Here is a 17,353-nt window from a genome sequence, read left to right on the forward strand (position 1 = left end):
GCTAACTAAAAAATGTGGAAGGGATGAGAGAACCAGAACGTTACAGTTTTGTGAAAGCCAATGAAAACATTGATTTAAGCAGTGATCATCTGTGGGTGCCATGAGAGGGTGCTGGGGAACAGCGGATGCTAAGGGCACTAGAGTGCGACCTGCTAGAGGGTTTGCTGGGTGTAAGGGAGCCGACTTCATCACGGGGGCCACACTGTCACCAGCGTTTGCTGTGAAGAAGCTCAGAATTACAAGAGAGACAAGTAGACCTGGTGGATCTCCTGATGCCATGCAAAAGGAAATTCACAGCTTCCCCTCAGGACACACCTTGCCAAAATGTTAAACCTGACTCTGATCAAGTCTCTCCACCTAACATCCAGTTTACAGAAAGTGGAAAGGGTAGAGGTAGAGGTTAAATGACAATACGTCCAGGTCTCTTCAACAAATCAGTCACTACAAAAAGGAGTGGGGACTATGCTAGGGCATGCAGCACCACTGATATTTGGGGTCAAATCATTTGTTCGCTCATTCGTTTTTGTTTTGTTGGTAGCTGGCTAGTACAGAGATCGAACCCCGAACCTTGGTGTTATCAGCATCTTTCTCTAACCAACTGAGCTAGCCAGCCAGCCCTGAAATCATTCGCTGTAGGGGGGGGAGGGCTGTCCTGTGCTGTAGGGTGTTGAGAGCATCCCTGGCCTCCACCCACTAAATGTCAGGAGCATCGCCCACCCACCCCCAGTTGTGACAATGAAAGATGTCTCAGATATTGCCAAATGACCCTGTAGGTAAAAATCTCCCCCACTCCACCCCAGTTGAGAACCACTGCCCTGGAGGATAGTGGAGCCACCAACAGAAGACCCCCAGACCCCCAAGCTGTCAGCAGAGATAAGTAAACATTCTTTCTCGTTTAAGCCAGTTACTGGGTCCCTGTTAAACTAGGAGAACTAAGACCTGGGTAGTCCTGCTCCAAGTGTTTATGTTCGTTGAAAATTTCGCACCAGATAAGGATGTTCATTACGATGAGAAGTTGGAGGCAATGAGGTGTTCATCCCTAGGGGACTAGAAAGATGAAATAAGAAGACTGCATGACGTGGAATACCAAGCCAACGGTGAAAGCAACGAGGTAGCTCTTTAAAATGTAGCTCTGATCAAGGAAACGTGGACATGAAAGCATTTTTTAAAAACGCATCCTTGCTCCTGAGGCAAGTGGCAAGAGTGAGAGAGGTCTCCATGGAGTTATGCTAAAGGGGGAAGAAAAAGAAAGAAATTAAAAACCATCCTGTAATGTGTGGGCAAGTGCATTGAGTGCAAACAAGATGTCCTGGGACGCTGACGGTTTGTCATCCAAGCACGAGCATTTCTGTTTATTATACATGAGGTGCAGTGATTGATTATCAGGCTGGTTATTCTAATAAACTTTTCAAACTATGTGCACAGCAGGGTAAAAGAAAAAAAATTAATATTTCTATTTTTACATCTGGCCGGTACAGGGATCCAAACCTTTCACCTTGGTGTTATAACACTGCACTCTGAACAACTGAACAAAGGCCAGCGTAGCAGGAAAAAAAAATTATATATAAGCCCTGCAGATACATCCAATGAGAAAATGGAATCCAGTGTCAGGGGATGCCCACCCAAACGGGCTTTGGGAAATAGTTTTTAAGTAGAGCTTTAATGAGTTAAGACCATCTTGGCAAGCTGGCTAGTTGGCTTAGTTGGTTAGAGCATGGTGTTGTAACACCAAGGTCAAGGGTTTGGATCCCCATACCAGACAGCCAAAAAGAAAAAAGAAAAGACCATGTTGGAAATTTACTGCTGGAGGTGCCACATTATCCTAGCTAAAGGAAGAGTTGGAAAAGAAAGGGATGAAGCAAGATTTAAAAACAAAAAACCAGGGCCAGCCTGTGGCTTACTTGGGAGAGTGTGGTGTTGAAAACACCAAGGCCATGGGTTCAGATCCCTATATAGGGATGGCTGGTTGGTTCACTTGGGAGAGCGTGGTGCTGACAACACCAAGTCAAGGGTTAAGATCCTCTTACCTGTCATCTTTTAAAAAATATAAATAAAATAAAAACAAAAAACAAGCATCCGCTAAGTACTTGGACTTTTAGTCCAAGCTTACGCATGGGCCACATGCATATCTACATAAATGTATATCAACCTATTTTTCTTTTCCCAGCACAAAGGCAACTTTTTGTTTGGAGGAAGCTGAAGGAAGTAAGTTAATAAAAGCTTTGACTCTAAAAAAGAAACAATGTAAGCACTGAACTAAAAAGATACAGATGAGACCCAGTACACAGTGCTATTTTGAAAATTACAACAAACACATACAAATATACAAAATCAACATATAAACATCCAAAACGATACATCCTATTATTCAAGAGCATCTGTTTGTTCAGGAACATTTAGGGAACTCATTGAAGAGGCTGGCAACCATCCAGGAAGAACAAGGAATTAGGGATCTGAGATGGGGGGTGAAGGTGGGGGGTTGGAGATTAAACCAGTGAGGATTTCTCATGGATCAGTAAAGGTGTGACAGAGTTCTAGAGGTGGAACTGAACGAGACCTTGTCATTGGTATTTAGGAGCCAGATATCAGATGCAATAGGCTGAGGGCCAAGTGAGAAGTTAGGAACAGAGATAGGGAGTATAGGAGTAGGTGAGATGTCGGGTCAGGAAGCCAGTTCTAAGCCTGCACTGTCCAATATGATAGTCGCTGGCCGCATGTGGCTATTAAAACTAAAAATAACTAAAATGAAATCAAATGAATAATTCAGTTCCTCAGTCTTCAAACCAGACACATTTCAAGTACTTAATAGCCACATGTAGCTAATTGCTACCATATTAGAAAGTACAGATATAAAACATTTCCATCATCAGAGAAAACTTTTTATTGGCCAGGATTGCTCTTAACCAACTTGAGAAAGTCATTTTGGAGACTTTTGAGTAGTCCTTGGTATAAAATGATACTGAGGAATGATTGTATAATTTGCTAGGTGTGAAAGTGGCATTGTGGGGCCGGCCAGTTAGCTTAATTGGTTGGAGTGCAACGTTATAACCCCAGGATCAGGGCCGGCCCGTGGCTCACTCGGGAGAGTGCGGTGCTGATAACACCAAGGCCACGGGTTCGGATCCTATATAGGGATGGCCGGTTTGCTCACTGGCTGAGCGCGGTGCTGACAACACCAAGCCAAGGGTTGAGATCCCCTTACCGGTCATCTTTTTAAAAAAAAAATAATAATAATAAATAAGGTTGAAATAGGATAATGTGTATAAACCACTTAGCACAAAACAGGTAAGTATAAAGTCCTCACTAACTGTTGGTAGCCATAATCAAAGAAGTTTGGAGAAGTGGCAATCTGGGAAAAAAATATTTGTAACTCTTCACAACCAGGTGGCAAATCTCCTTAACATACAAAGAACTCCTACAAATTAAGAAGAAAAAGATCAACAATGCAAAAGTGTAATAGACAGGGGAGTTGACCAGAGAGTAAAGGGAAAACTATAAATAGGTCTTAAACACATAGAACTTCACTCTCCCTTGCTTGTGGTGAAAAATTGCAAATTTCCTCTACTCAGAGATACTATTTTTCACCTGTCATGTTGGAAAAAATCCAAAGTTTGATAACACACGCTCTGTGGCTAAGGCTTTAAGGAAACAGGACTCTCATCCATTGCTAGAGGGAGTATGAGTTAATCTAACCCCCGAGGAGGGAAATTTGGCAATATCTGTAAAAATTACAAAAGCACAGTCTTTTAGTCAGAAATTCCACTTTGTGGAATTTATCCATGGATAGACTTGCATACGTGTGAAATGACTTCTGGACAAGGTTCCTTACCGCAGTGTAAGCCTAAGAGCGAACGTATGAAAAAATATCAGTCTCCGGAAGGCCTGGTGGCGCACTGGAGAGTGCGCTGCTTGGGAGCGCGGCGGCGCTCCCGCCGAGGGTTCGGATCCCATGTGGAGACCGGTTCCCGCTCACTGGCTGAGCGTGGTGCGGGCACAACACCGAGGGTTGCGATCCCGTTACCGGTCAGTAAAAAAGACAAAAAGGAAAAAAAAAATCAGTCTCTGGGAGTGAAATTAACTATGGGACAGCCACAAAGCAGAATGCTATGCAGCCGTAAAATAAAGTAAAATAAAATAAACTTAACAAGGATACATTAAGAGAGTTTTGATGGGCCGGCCCGGTGGCGCACTGCTACAGTGCGCCGCTTGGGAAGTGCAGCGGCGCTCCCGTCGAGGGTTCGGATCCCACGTACAGACCGGTTCCCACTCACTGGCTGAGCGAGGGGCGGGCGTGACACCGAGGGTTGCGATCCCGTTGCCAGTCACGAAAAAAGACAAAAAGAAAAAAAAAAGAGTTTTGATAAGGGGAGATCTCTAGCATTTGTTGTAGTGGGGGAAAAAAAGCAAGGTGCAGAAGGATGCATAGAACATGCTACCTTTGAGTGAAACTCTGACACGCGTTGTGACATGGATGAACCTTGAGGACATTATGCTGAGTGAAATAAGCCAGAAAAACAAATGTTGTATGAGTCCAGTTACAGGAGGTGCCTAGAATAGGCAAATCCACAGAAATAGAAAGTAATAAAAAAAAAATTAAGTAAAAATAAGAAAGTAGAATTGTAATTGCCAGGGGCTGCATGAGGGGGACTGGGGAGTTAGTGTTTAATGGGTATGGAATTTTGATTTGCAGTGACTTTAAAAAGTCTGGAAATGGTGGTGGTGGCTGCACAACACTGTGAATATACTTAATGCCACTGAACTGTACACTTAAAAATTGTTACGATGGTAAACTTTATGTTACACGTATTTTACCACAATAAAAAAAATTTATTTTTTCTGAGGTCAAGTGTTCGGATTCCTATCCTGGGCAGCTGCAAAAAAAAAAAAAAAAAAAATGTGCTCTCGTTAATGTAAAAAGGAGTGTCGGGATAAATATGTATTCATATTTGGTTTTGTATGTACACACAAATTCTGGAAAGATACTCAGGAAATCAAGAGTTGTGGCTACTCGTGGGGGAGAAGAGAGAAACTGAGACTCGCAGGCAGATGCTGCAGCATAAACCTGATTCTTTTTGTGTTTTGAAGCACCTGTGTGTCTGAACTCTTCAAAAATGAGATTAAGAAGTTTGGAGAGAGTGGCTTTATTTAGGATTGGTAGGGTTTGGTTGCATTTTTATAGTGAGCAAGGTAATACTGATGACCGTATCAATAGCAGATAATATTTCCCACATCTTATTGTATTCGTTTCCTGTGGCTGCTTGTATCAAATGACCACAAATCTGCTTGTACCTGCTGGCTCCCTGCCACTTTCTGCCATGAGTAGAAGCAGCCTGAGGCCCGTGCCAGATGCAGCTGTCCCAGAATCGTAAGCCAAATAAACCTCTGTTCTTTATAAATGGAAAAAAAAAAAAAAAGACCATAAACTGGGGGCTCACAGTAATGGACATTTATCCTCTCACAGTTCTGGAGGCCAGAAGTCCAAATCAAAGCATTAGCAGGGCCGTGCTCCCTCCACAGGCCCAAGAGGAGGATCCTCGCTTGTCTCTTCCAGCTTCTGGTTGTTCCAGGAGCTACTGGCTTCCTTGGTCACATTATACCAATCTCTGCCTGTCTTCACAAGGACTTTCCTCTTCTGTGTGTGTCTTTAACTCTTTCGTCTCTTATAAGACCTATCATTGGATTTAGGGCCCACCGGGATAATCCAGGATGATCTCCTCTTCGGGTCCTTAGTGACATCTGCAAAGATGCTTTTTCCAAATCAGATCATGTTCATAGGTCCCAGGGGTTAGAATGTGGGGGATTCCCAGTTTGCTTAATTGGTTAGTGTGTGGCCTTATAATACCAAGGTCAAGGGTTTGGATTCCTACCAGCCAGCTGCGCCCTCCCCCCCCCAAAAAAAGAATGTGGACATATTTTCCTGCAGTTCTGCAGCTCACCATTCAACCCACTACACTTTCTGGGTGCTACGTGGGGTGCTAAGCTCTTTACATAATTTCACCAAAGTCCTCAAACAGCCCCATGAAGCAGATATGCTTATCATCTCCATCTTCCCAAGGAACTCAGAGAGGTATAGGTCCTTGCTCAGGGTCACACAGGAACCAGGATTCAAACCCAGCTATGTTGGGCCCCAAACCCTGATTCAACATGAGGCACAGAAGAGGCTTCTGGTTTGGGGCCCAGTCTGCTAAGTCAAGCAGTCAAGCAGCAAATATTTCCTGTGTGTTTGTTCTTCACCAGCCCCCAGGCAGGCACTGGGGATACAGAAGAAAGGACAGTTGCGTACATCCCTCGAGGAGTCACCAGGAGGAGAGCCAGAGGGGACGAGTGCATTATTCATCAGCCCTTTAGAAGCAGTGCAATCAGATGTGATCTCTGCCTCCTGGAACGTTGTCCTTGACCCGCGACACCCACAGGGGCAACCCGGGCCACGAGTTTGTGATGGGAAAAGGACAAAGGCATAAAGTTCTCATCCAAAAGGAATGTGTTCGGTAGAAATAACATTTAAGCAGCACTTACCGCGTGCCAGAAGCTGTTGTAAGAATCTGACTCATTGAATTTTTCCTGTTTTGTGGATGAGGAAACCAAGGCACAGAGAGGTGAAGTGACTTGCTTAAGGTCATACAGCAGGAAAGAAGCAGAGCTGGGATTCGAACCCAGGTCTGCCCCTTTCCAGAACCCCTGCTGCTGTTGCTATGTTTTTAAATGTTGGTGAAATTGACATAACATAAAACTAACCATTTCAAAGTGCATGATTCAATAGCATTTAGCACATTGAATGTTGTACAACCACCACCTCTATCTAGTTCCAAAATATTTTCATCGCCTTGAAAAGAGACCCAAATCCATTACGCAGTCACTTCTGATCCTCCCCTACCCCCAGCCCTGGCAACTACCCATCTGCTATCTATGGATTGGCCTGTTCTGGACATTTCATGTAAATAGAATCATACACTATGCAGCCTTTTGCGTCTGGCTTCTTTCACTCAGAATAAAGTTTCAAGGTTCATCCACATTGTAGCTTGTATCAGTGCATCATTCCTTTTCATGTCTCAATAATATTCCATTGTACAGATATACCACATTGAGTTTATCTATTCACCTGAGAATGGACATGTAGGCTGTTTCCTTATGAGTATGCATGTACATGTAAATTAAAATGGCTAACTTTATGTTATATAGAACTTATCTCAATATTTTTTAAAATAGTTCTATAAGCTGACACAGGCTAGAAGCAGTATCTCCCCTCCCCCACAGTAACGATGAGCACATCAGTGCCCAGATCTCAATGTCATTCTCCAGTGTAAGTGAAAAGAACCTGAGCTCTTTGGGAAAATGGCTGATGCTAGGACTCAGGCAGAAAAAAACATGAGATAAGCTTGGAACATCTTGTGGTGACAGAAATTAAGAAAGTGCTTTAAAAAAATAATAAAATAAAAATGAAGTCTGGCTGGTTAGCTCACTTGGTTAGAGTGCAGTGTTATAACACCAAGGTCAAGGGTTCAGATCCCCTCACCGACCAGCCCCCAGGGTTGGGCGGGATGAAGTCACAGCCCGAGAGCAGCACCTGAAAAAAAATGCTCAGAGCAGGAGCCAATGAGAAAAGGTCCCATTGGCCAAAGCTGAAACAATTTGAGCAAGAAAATAAATAACAATAGTATTGGATTATAACCCAAAGAATAAAAAAAGGACTATTCATGGATCCATACTGGTATAAATAAATGATTGAATAAATAAATAAACAGAGGAGAAAGAAACAACTCTTCTTTACAGGAGTCTAAATAATGAACAATGTAGAAGGAAAGAGGTACACAGAAAATTACTATCAAGCAAGCATCACAGTAATAATGTCTATACATGCAATTAGCCAATGAATGTTAAAATTAATGAGCTGGACACTTAGCTCAGTTGGTTAGAGCATGGTGTCATAACACCAAGATCCAGGGTTGAGATCTCCAGCTGTGAAAAAGAAAAAAAAAAAAAAGGGTAAAATTAGCGGGTGAAACTTTAAAGGGTCTTACCCAAAGTATCAATGAGGGTGGGGGTTTTAACAGAGGTCCACAAATTCTTCTATATTTCCTCAGAAGGTGGGGCTTAATTCCTTTGCCTGAAAAGAGGCTGGGAATGTTTTGTTTCTGGAGTTGGGGTAGTGGTTACAGAAGTGTGTTCATTTTGTGAAAATTATTCCAGGTATTCACTAACAATCTGTACACTCTTCTGTGTGTGGGTGTTGTGCTTTGATTAAAAGTGCAATTTCCTACCCGGCAAAAAAGAAAAGAAAGAAATAGATAAACTCAGCTGTGTGTCTCAGAGACGCACATTGTTGGCATTAAAACTGTTAATGGGGCCGGCCCGGTGGCGCACTGCTACAGTGTGCTGCTTGGGAGCGCGGCGACACTCCCGCCTAGGGTTCGGGTCCCACATACAGACTGGTTCCCGCTCACTGGCTGAGTGAGGTGCGGGCGCAGCACCGAGGGTTGCGATCCCGTTGCCGGTCCCGGTCCGGTACGGGCGCAACACTGAGGGTTAAGATCCCCTTACTGGTCATCTTTTTTTTTTTTTTCTAACACCTTGACTTGGTGTTATCAGCACCACACTCTCCCGAGTGAGCCACGGGCCGGCCCAATACCGGTCATCTTTTAAGAAAAAAAAAATTTGAGAACCATTATCATAGGTTGTTGGGAGGATTAAATACAATACACAGATATACAATGCTCAGAGCAGTGTCTGGCCCCATAGCTCATACTGTGTAAGCATTCACTATCGTTGTTATTATTTTATTCTTTCTCTTGTTTTTTGGTGGTTGGGGTTACAAGGCTGCACTCTAACCAACTGAGCTAACTGGCCAGCCCCTTTTTTTTCTTTTCAATATTATTTTAGAAGAGGTCCAGGATCCTAGCCCTATGGGGTCTGGCTGTGCCCTCGTGCCTTGCCTGGTGGGGGAATATGTTCCTGGTCTCTGCAGAATCGAGGCCTTCTCGCCTCCCTCTGTCAAAGATGACACTGAGCTGGGCCACATCATCCCATCCCTGGCAAAAGGTTATCGCTTGGTTGAGGAAACGGGAAAGGTCAGCCTGGGAGGCCGTGCCCGCCTCCCCTCTGCTAAGGGAGATAAAGGAGGTTGCTTGGCTTCCTTCAGGCAGGGTGGGGGGAGCCGCAATGTATAAATGGGGGGCCCGGAGGCTGCAGAGACATGGACACACCCCACGTCCAACACATCTCTGTCCGTCATGGCCAAGTGCACGCTGCTGCTGCTGGCAGTGTGGGTGCTGGCTGGGGAGCTGGGGCTGGGGGCCGAGGCCCGGGCAGCACCCTATGGAGTGAAGCTTTGTGGCCGCGAATTCATCCGAGCAGTCGTCTTCACCTGCGGGAGCTCCCGGTGGAGACGGTCGGACATCCTGGTCCAGGAAGCTATGGGTGAGACTGGGGAGGGAGTGTATGGAGGAGGGAACAGATGGCCAGATGGGTCTGGAGCCAAGGACAGAGATGAAAGGCAGGGCTATCACCTCCTGCCGAGGAGACCTGCCCAGCCTTGACGCCATGCCCAAGGCTCAGGGCTTAGCAGATCTACAGAACTGGGATGGGGGACAGCAAGCCATCCACAGGAGCTAGAAGTCAGAGAACAGTCCACTATACGGCTGAGCACCTGCTATGTGCTGAGCCCAGGGCTAAGCAAGGCTGCTCCTTTAGGGGACGCCATGCATGAAGATGACACTGAAGTGCTGTCCAAGCCTTTACGGCAGGTAGTGAGAGGGTGTGGTGTATCACAGCTGGATTTTGTCACCTATTGGTGACCTTTCCCCAGCAAGCTGTTTCCCTCTCTGAGCCTGTTTATCATTAAGTCAAAACAGATAAGGACACAGCCTAGGCAGGACAGGGGGTTCAGTCCCGGTTTGAGCAGGAAGGGGGTGGGCAGGAGACCTAGTTTCATGAGGGGCAGGAGCCTGGCAAAAGGACAGATGTTCATGGTACTGATGATGAAGAGGAGGAGGAGGAGGGATGGATATGAGTGTGGGCCCAGAAGACACACAGCCTGGGTTCAAATAGTAGCTCTACAACTTCATAGCTGTGTGTTCTTGTACAAGCTCTCTAATGAGCCATGCCTCAGTGGTCTCCTCTGGAAAATGGGGTTGATAATAACAGTTCCTGACTCATGTGGTTGTCATTGAGAAGAATAAAGGAATTAATCCACTAAAGCACTTAAAACAGTGTCTGGCACACAGTAAGTGCTCAATAAATGATCAATGCTATTTTGAATGCTTATCGTGTGCCAGACATTGTTCTTATTTTTTATGGCTATTAACTCCTCTGCTCCTTATAAAATTCAAGAAGGTAGGAGTTATTATTTTCTCCAGTTTGCAGGCAAGGAAACTGAGGCTCAGAGAAGTAAATTCACTTGCTCATGATGATAACTTGGAGAGGCTGATTTTGTGCTCAGTCAGCCTGGCTCCTAAATGCACACTCTTAACCACCAGGTAATAAATAAAGAGCAGGGGAGAATAAATGACAGGAGAGGAAAATCAAGTTCAGTAAGGTTAAATAATCTGCCCATCAAAGCTGGGTGGCAGAGACAGAATTTGAATCTAGGACTGAGTGGAATTGAAACCTTGAACCACAAGGCTGCAGCACAAGAACAAAGGAGCTGGGCCAGCAGGAGCCTGGCAGCAGCTGAGCCCTGACCACTAACTCTTTTCATCTTTTGCAGGGGATGGCTTCCCAGATGCAGACACTGATGTGGACAACCTGGCAGATGAGCTGGATGAGGCTGTGGGCTCCAGCGAGTGGCTGGCCCTGACCAAGTCCCCCCAGGGCTTTTACAGGGGCCGACCCAGATGGCAGGGAACCTCTGGAGCTCTTCGGGGAAGCCGAGATGTCTTGGCTGGACTTTCCAGCAACTGCTGCAAGTGGGGGTGCAGCAAAAGTGAAATCAGCAGCCTCTGCTAGTCCAGGAGCTGGGTAGCTGTGGGCACCAGGGTCAACACCCAGCCTTGCTATTCACTCAGCCAGTGTCCATCTGGGCACCTGTCTTTCCACCCTCGCACATTCATTCATCTGCAAGTCACAGAGGCCAGGTGCTGTGGGCTCAGGCACACCCCCAACCCCACTATCCAACCCTGATTTTGGACCAGCCTATCCTGACCCTGTGCCCTGAGCAAAATGTGTCCCTACCTGGCTAAATAGGGACCCCTGATCCTGACTCCTGACCTCTTCCCAGCGCAAACCATGCCTTTGCCTGGCCTACCCAGTCCACTGCTACAACTGGGTTCCTACTTTACCCAACCTGGCCACACTGAGACCTCTGTCCCTGTCCAGCCCAATCTATGGCTCTCCCCTGCCCAAACTGTGGCTGCTGTCCCCTGGTCAGCCTTCGCTTACTCTTTGTTCCCTGTCTTCCAGTCCCTCTTTCTCCAATTCCCTCTGCCAGAGCTCTAAGACTGTGGCCCTCAGGGATGGGAGTGGTCCCCTAGGTTCCCTTGATAACCTGGGATGGGAGGCGCGGTGGGCGCATCAGAACCTTCCCCAACCCCAATAATAAAAAGTTCCAAAGGACTCGCCAGAGTGCGTGTGTGTGTCATCGCTGGGGCTGGGAGATGGAGTGGGGACACGCTGCAGGGGAGTTGGGCATCGCCCGCGGCGCCCTCCCAGACGCCCCAGGCCGCCTCCCTACTCCCCCGCCTCCAGCTCGGGGAGCTGGGGCTTTCCGTCGCGGGGAAGGGGCGGGGATCCGGAGCGCAAGGTGCAGAGGCGGCCTGGAGGGGTGGCTCCGCTTCCCGTCGCCGCCTCCGACGCCGAGCAGCGCGGCCGCCCTGGGCAGGGCAGAGCCAGGCCAGACTGGGGTCGCGGGGGGCGCCATGTGGGAGGCCCGGACCGCCCCCTTCTGGCCGCGGCAGCTGCCGAATCTGCTGCTGCTGCCTCTATTGTTTCTGCTGTTACACCGGACTCGTCCCCAGGGTGAGTTGTGGAGCGTGCGCGTGTCGCTGTCGCTGCGCGCACGATGAAAACGCAAACCCTCCGGGGTGAACCGTAAGTTAGCGGAATGAATGGCAGAGGTCCGGGTGCCACTGTGACCCCACCCCCCCGGGGCAGAGATCGGCAGAAGAAAGGAGTCTGGGAATGGGCGGCGGCGAGGTGGGAACCAGAGCCGCGGGGGGAGGGGTGGGGTGGGAGATCTTGGGGGTGGTGACAGGATGTGGCTGGCAAACAGAAGGGAGGAGTTTTGCCCAAAGCTTGGGTAGGGGCGACCAGCGCCCCCTTCCTGCTTCTTGCTGCTGCTCATTTCCGTAAGGGACCTCGGAACGCCCCCCCGCAATTGTCAGAAGTCCCCGGAAGTTCAGGTTCTGGGGTGCGCAGGCTGCAGGGGAGCCCCTTTCCTGGACCTTCTGCCTCCCTCTCCAGGCAGCTCGGGGCCACTGCAGTGCTACGGAGTTGGACCCGTTGGTGACTTGAACTGCTCGTGGGAGCCTCTCGGGGACCTGGGAGCTCCCTCCAGGCTGCACCTCCAGAGCCAGAAGTAGTGAGTACTCTCAGGTGCTTGGAGTAAACTGAGGCTCTAGAGGGAGCCCCTCACGTTCCAGCCTGCTCTGGTTGAAAGGAACCAGGAGTCTCCCCTTCCACCCCCTACTCTCAAACCCTTTAATTCCCTCATTTCCTTGCTGTGTGGCCCGGGACCAGTCACTTTCCCTCTCTGAGCCTCCGTTAAGTGGCGATATGCCCTGTTAAGTGGCGATAGTGATGGAACCTGGGTTGATTCTGAGGATTCAGTGACTTAGGTACTTGGCAAGGAGAAAATGCTTAATAATGGGAAGCTGTTTTTTATTTGCTGTGTGACCTTAGGCAGGTAGCTTAACCTCTCTGAGCATGTGAAAAGATCATTCAGTCTGGTACTGGGGGTGCAGCAGTGAAAGAGGTAGACGGAAAGCTTGGCCCCAGTGGGGTCTACAGAAAACCGTTCCTTCATGATGAATCACACCTGGAAATTCACCATTTCAAATTGGGCTGAGGGATGAGTAAGAGAGGCAGCAAAAGATGGGAATGGGGGATAGGAGGGCTGGCTTTTTACTTTTTAATGGTGGTTAAAATATACACAACATAAAATGTACCATCTTAACCTTTTTTTTTTTTTTTGGTGGCTGGCCTATAAATCTTAACCATTTTTAAATGTACAGTTCAGTGGCATTAAGTACATTCACACTGTGCTGTCATCAACATCCATCTGCAGAAGGGGGGCCTAGTTTTAATTGGTGCAGGGTGGGGGAGTCAGGGAAGGTCCCCCTTTTTATTAATGAGATAAAATTCACCTTACATAAAATTAACAGTTTTAAAGTGTGCAATTCAGGGGTATTTAGCACATTCACAATGTTGTGCAACCATCATCTCTATCTGGTTGCAAAACATTTTCATCAGTTCAGAAGGAAATCTGTGCCAATTAGCTGTCACTACCCCCCTCTGCCTCCCCAGCCCCTGGCAACCACCAATCTGCTTTCTGTCTCTATGGGTTTGCCTGTTCTGGACATTTCATATCAATAGGATCATACACCACGTGGTCTTTTGTGTCTGGCTTCTTTCACTCAGCATCATGTTTTCGAGGCTCACCCATGTAGCATGTGTCAGTGCGTCATTCCTTTTTATGGCTGATAATATCCCATCATATGGATACACCACAATTTGCTTATCCATTCATCCATTGATGGACATCTGGACTGTTTCCACCTTTGGGCTATTGTGAATAGTACTGCTAAGAACATGGGTGTGTAAGTTTTTGCTCGAGTCTTTGTTTTCAATTCTCTGGGGTATACACCCAGGAGTGGAATTGCTGGGTCATAGGGTAATTCTGTTTAACTTTTTGAGGAACACTATACAGTGTTCCACGGTGGCTGCACAATGTTCTAGTTTCTCCAGTTTTTCCACATCCTCACCAACACTTGTTTTTATAAAGGTGTTGTTTTGAACCTTTGAAATCCAAACCATGGGGATGTCCTCACCTCTCTCTCTCACCCACGTATGATCCACCAGCAAGCCCTGCCGACTCCATCTTCCCTGTTATCCAGAATCTGGCAATTCTGCCTATTTTCTTATACCCACCCTGCTCCAGCCCCATTATTGCTAACTTGGATCATGCAAGACTGCTCCCTGGTCTCTGGTTTCCACCCTCAACCTCACGCTCTATCCTCCCTGTAGCATCTAAAGGGCACCTTTGAACATCTGAGTCAGGACACATCCCTCCTCGGCTCAGAACCCTCCATGGCTGCTGTCTCACTCAGGGTAAAAGCCAAAGTCCTTCCTGCAGCCCACCAGGCCCTGTACACTGTCCTCATTGCTCACTCCACTCCAGCCACATGGACCTTCTTGCTGTTCCTCCAACACACCAGGCACAGTTTGGCCTCAGGGCCTTTGCACTGGCTGTTCCCTCTTCCTGGAATGCTCTTCCTCCAGGTACTGCTTGGCCCCATCCTCCCCTCCTTCAGGCCTTTATTCAAATGCCTCCCCAACTGAGAGAACATTCCTGAAAACACCACACCAGGCACAGTTTGGCCTCAGGGCCTTTGCACTGGCTGTTCCCTCTTCCTGGAATGCTCTTCCTCCAGGTACTGCTTGGCCCCATCTTCCCCTCCTTCAGGCCTTTATTCAAATGCCTCCCCAACTGAGAGAACATTCCTGAAAACACCTCCCTAAAATAGCACCATCACTCTGAATCCCTTCATCACACTGCATCGTCCTTACCCTATGTGATTGCTTTTTATCACTTATACCTCTTGAAATGTGTATATGTTTATGTGTTTCTCATCTGTCTCCCCCTCTGGAATACCAGCTTCAGAGGGTGGGTCCTTGTTTGTTTTGGTCATAGTTCTATCCCCAGCTTCTAGAACAGGACCTGGTACAATATATATTTGCTGACTGAATAGCTACATACACATTAATGTGCATTGATATAGTATATGCTCAATTAAACAATGACCAATGCTCACGTAACGTGCATGGCGCACCCAACGTTGTTCTAAACACATTCCACGTATTATCTCATTTATTCCCCTCCCCTATTCAGCCTTCTCAGCAAGTACTTTTATTGCTTTCATTTTGTAGATGAGAAAACAGAGAAGTGAGGCACAGAGAAGTTAAGTCACTTGCTCAAGGTCACGCAGCTCTAAAGCAGCAGAGCTGGGATTTGAACCCAAGCAGAGCAAGCTGCAGCCACTCTTACCAGTACGAGGGTTGTTATCACATGGCTCTGGGCCCAGCCCAATGTGTCTCATCCCTGCATGTCTCCTCACAGCCATTCCTACAGAACCCAGACTGTGGCAGTGCCCACCGGGCAGAGCTGGGTGACCATTCCGCGGGAACAGCTTACCATGTTTGACAAACTCCTTGTCTGGGTGACTGAGGCAGGCCAGCCTCTCGGGCCCCCAGTCTTCGTGAACCTGGAAACTCGAAGTAATGTGACAAGAGGGTGGGGCACTGTATGTGGGCTGGGTGGTCCTGGAGGCCCCAACTCACTGCACCCTGGCCTCCCCTTCCCCAGTGAAGCCGAACACCCCCTGGCTGTACCCTGATGTGGACTTTTCTGAAGATGACCCCTTGGAGGCCATTGTCCAATGGGCTCCACCTATGTGGCCATCCCACAAAGTTCTTATTTGCCAGTTCTACTACCGAAGATGCCAGGAGGTGGCCTGGACCCCGGTGAGTGTCAACACTCAAAAATAGTCAATAAAAGCTGCTGACATTTCTAAGCACCTACTGTGTGTCAGGCCCCCAGGTAAGCAATCTGCATGGATTATCTTGATGAGTCCTTCCAACCTCCCCATACAATAGATGCTTTTAAGATCACCATTTGATAGTTGGGGAAGCTGAACTTCAGAGAAGTTAAGCAACTTTCCCAAGGTCACAGAGCAGGAAAGTGAAAGACAAGTCCAGGGCAAGGGGACCCCAAAAGGAGTTGGGGGAACCGCCCACACACTTTAAGGGCACAACATGGAAGTTGCTTATATCATTTCCTCTCATATCTCATCGGCCAGGAACATAGTCACACGGTCTCACCTGACTGCAGGGGAGGCTAAGAAATGTAGTCTTTATTCTTGGCAGCCGTGTTCCCAACTGATACTCCTGGTGCCTGTTTTCAAAGGGAAAAGGGGAGAATGAATATTGGGGATAACCAACTGCCTCAGCCACAAATTTTGCTATAAAACCCCAGAATAAAGAGCAGAGTTGTTGTCATTGTGATTACCCATGCAATTCAGAGCAATGATGAGATGCACACTTTGGAATCTGACTACCTGGGTATGAATCTCAGCTCCAGCATTCACCAGCTCTGTGACCTTGGGCAAATCACTTCCTGTCTCTGGGCCTCAGTTTCCTCACCTGTAAATGGGGTAAATAATAAAACTTACCACCTCCCGCCATACCTGGCATACAGAGTGACCAGCTCGTCTCTGTCTGCCTGGGACTGTGTCAATTTTAAAACTGAAAGTCCCATGTTCTGGAACCTCCTCAGTCCAGGGAAAACCAAGACAGTTGGTCACTCTGCTGACACATAAGTTCAAGTACCCTCAACTTAGCCCATGGTCCCATCGCTCTTCTCTGTCTCTCCCCCAGCTGGAACCAGAACTGAAGTCCCTCCCCCTGACCCCTATTGAGATCCAGGACCTAGAGCTAGCCACTGGCTACGAGGTGTCTGGACGATGCCGAATGGAGACAGAAGACGAACTGTGGGGCGAGTGGAGCGCCATTCTGTCATTCCAAACACCACCCTCTGGTGAGGATATTCGGGCTTGTCCCAAATCTTCACCCTCCCTCCTGGAAGTCTGGCCAACCATGTCCCTGTCATTTGTTCTCCTCTTTTCTCATTCTTGACAGCTCCAAAAGATGTGTGGGTATCAGGGAACCTCTGTGGGATGCCAGATGGAAAGGAACTGCTGCTTCTTTGGACGGTGAGTTGCGGGAAGCAGTTACATTTTTCTGCACCTGTCAGGAAACCCTCAAATAACAATGACATAAATGAGACAGAACTTAACTATGCAGCCCTTTTGAAGTTGCTTCAAGAATTCGAGGAGAGGATGCTCAGAGAGGTCCTGGCACAGAACTGGGCATGAAGCAAGCCTCCACCAATGTCAGCTGCTTCTGAGATACCTGAGACATGGGATGGGTGCAGGTATTCCAGGTGGGGGAGGAGGCGGACGGCAGATGCAAAGGTCTGAAAGCATGACTGGAGCTCAACTCCACAAGATATAACACAGTGTGTGCTAAGAGCTCAAATGCTAGTATCAAAAGGGTGTTATAAAATGGCACACAAAGGGCCGGCCAGGTGGCGCACTGGAGAGTGCGCTGCTTGGGAGCGTGGTGGCGCTCCCGCCAAGGGTTCGGA

At 47.7% G+C, this 17,353-nt stretch overlaps 2 protein-coding genes across 3 annotated transcripts in view; both read left to right on the top strand.

Annotated features, from left to right (window-relative positions):
• The first annotated feature begins 9,164 nt into the window (after positions 1-9,164).
• On the top strand, positions 9,165-11,429 carry RLN3 (relaxin 3). The gene is made up of 2 exons (XM_008566015.1): positions 9,165-9,414; positions 10,703-11,429. The coding sequence occupies exons 1-2, from the start codon at positions 9,165-9,167 to the stop codon at positions 10,939-10,941; spliced, it is 489 nt and encodes a 162-aa protein (XP_008564237.1). The 3' UTR covers positions 10,942-11,429.
• A 377-nt stretch (positions 11,430-11,806) lies between these two features.
• Positions 11,807-17,353, top strand: part of IL27RA (interleukin 27 receptor, alpha) — a 16,978-nt gene continuing 11,431 nt past the window's right edge. For both annotated transcript variants that reach the window (XM_008566016.1, XM_008566017.1), the window contains exons 1-6: positions 11,807-11,949; positions 12,394-12,511; positions 15,269-15,426; positions 15,515-15,672; positions 16,585-16,744; positions 16,846-16,919. In XM_008566016.1, the coding sequence (XP_008564238.1) occupies positions 11,850-11,949; positions 12,394-12,511; positions 15,269-15,426; positions 15,515-15,672; positions 16,585-16,744; positions 16,846-16,919 (768 nt within the window). In that variant the 5' untranslated portion in view covers positions 11,807-11,849. The remainder of the gene's footprint in view (positions 11,950-12,393; positions 12,512-15,268; positions 15,427-15,514; positions 15,673-16,584; positions 16,745-16,845; positions 16,920-17,353) is intronic.

Source organism: Galeopterus variegatus, unplaced genomic scaffold (genome assembly GCF_000696425.1).
Source record: "Galeopterus variegatus unplaced genomic scaffold, G_variegatus-3.0.2 Scaffold218, whole genome shotgun sequence".
Taxonomy (NCBI): domain Eukaryota; kingdom Metazoa; phylum Chordata; class Mammalia; order Dermoptera; family Cynocephalidae; genus Galeopterus; species Galeopterus variegatus.

What these genes read in the sequence shown, in the direction of transcription:
- RLN3 (XM_008566015.1), top strand. Translation starts at nt 9,165, where the DNA reads ATGGGGGGCCCGGAGGCTGCAGAGACATGGACACACCCCACGTCCAAC. An exon ending in CCTGGTCCAGGAAGCTATGG is followed by an intron (nt 9,415 to 10,702) that starts GTGAGACTGGGG and finishes CATCTTTTGCAG; the next exon opens with GGGATGGCTTCCCAGATGCA.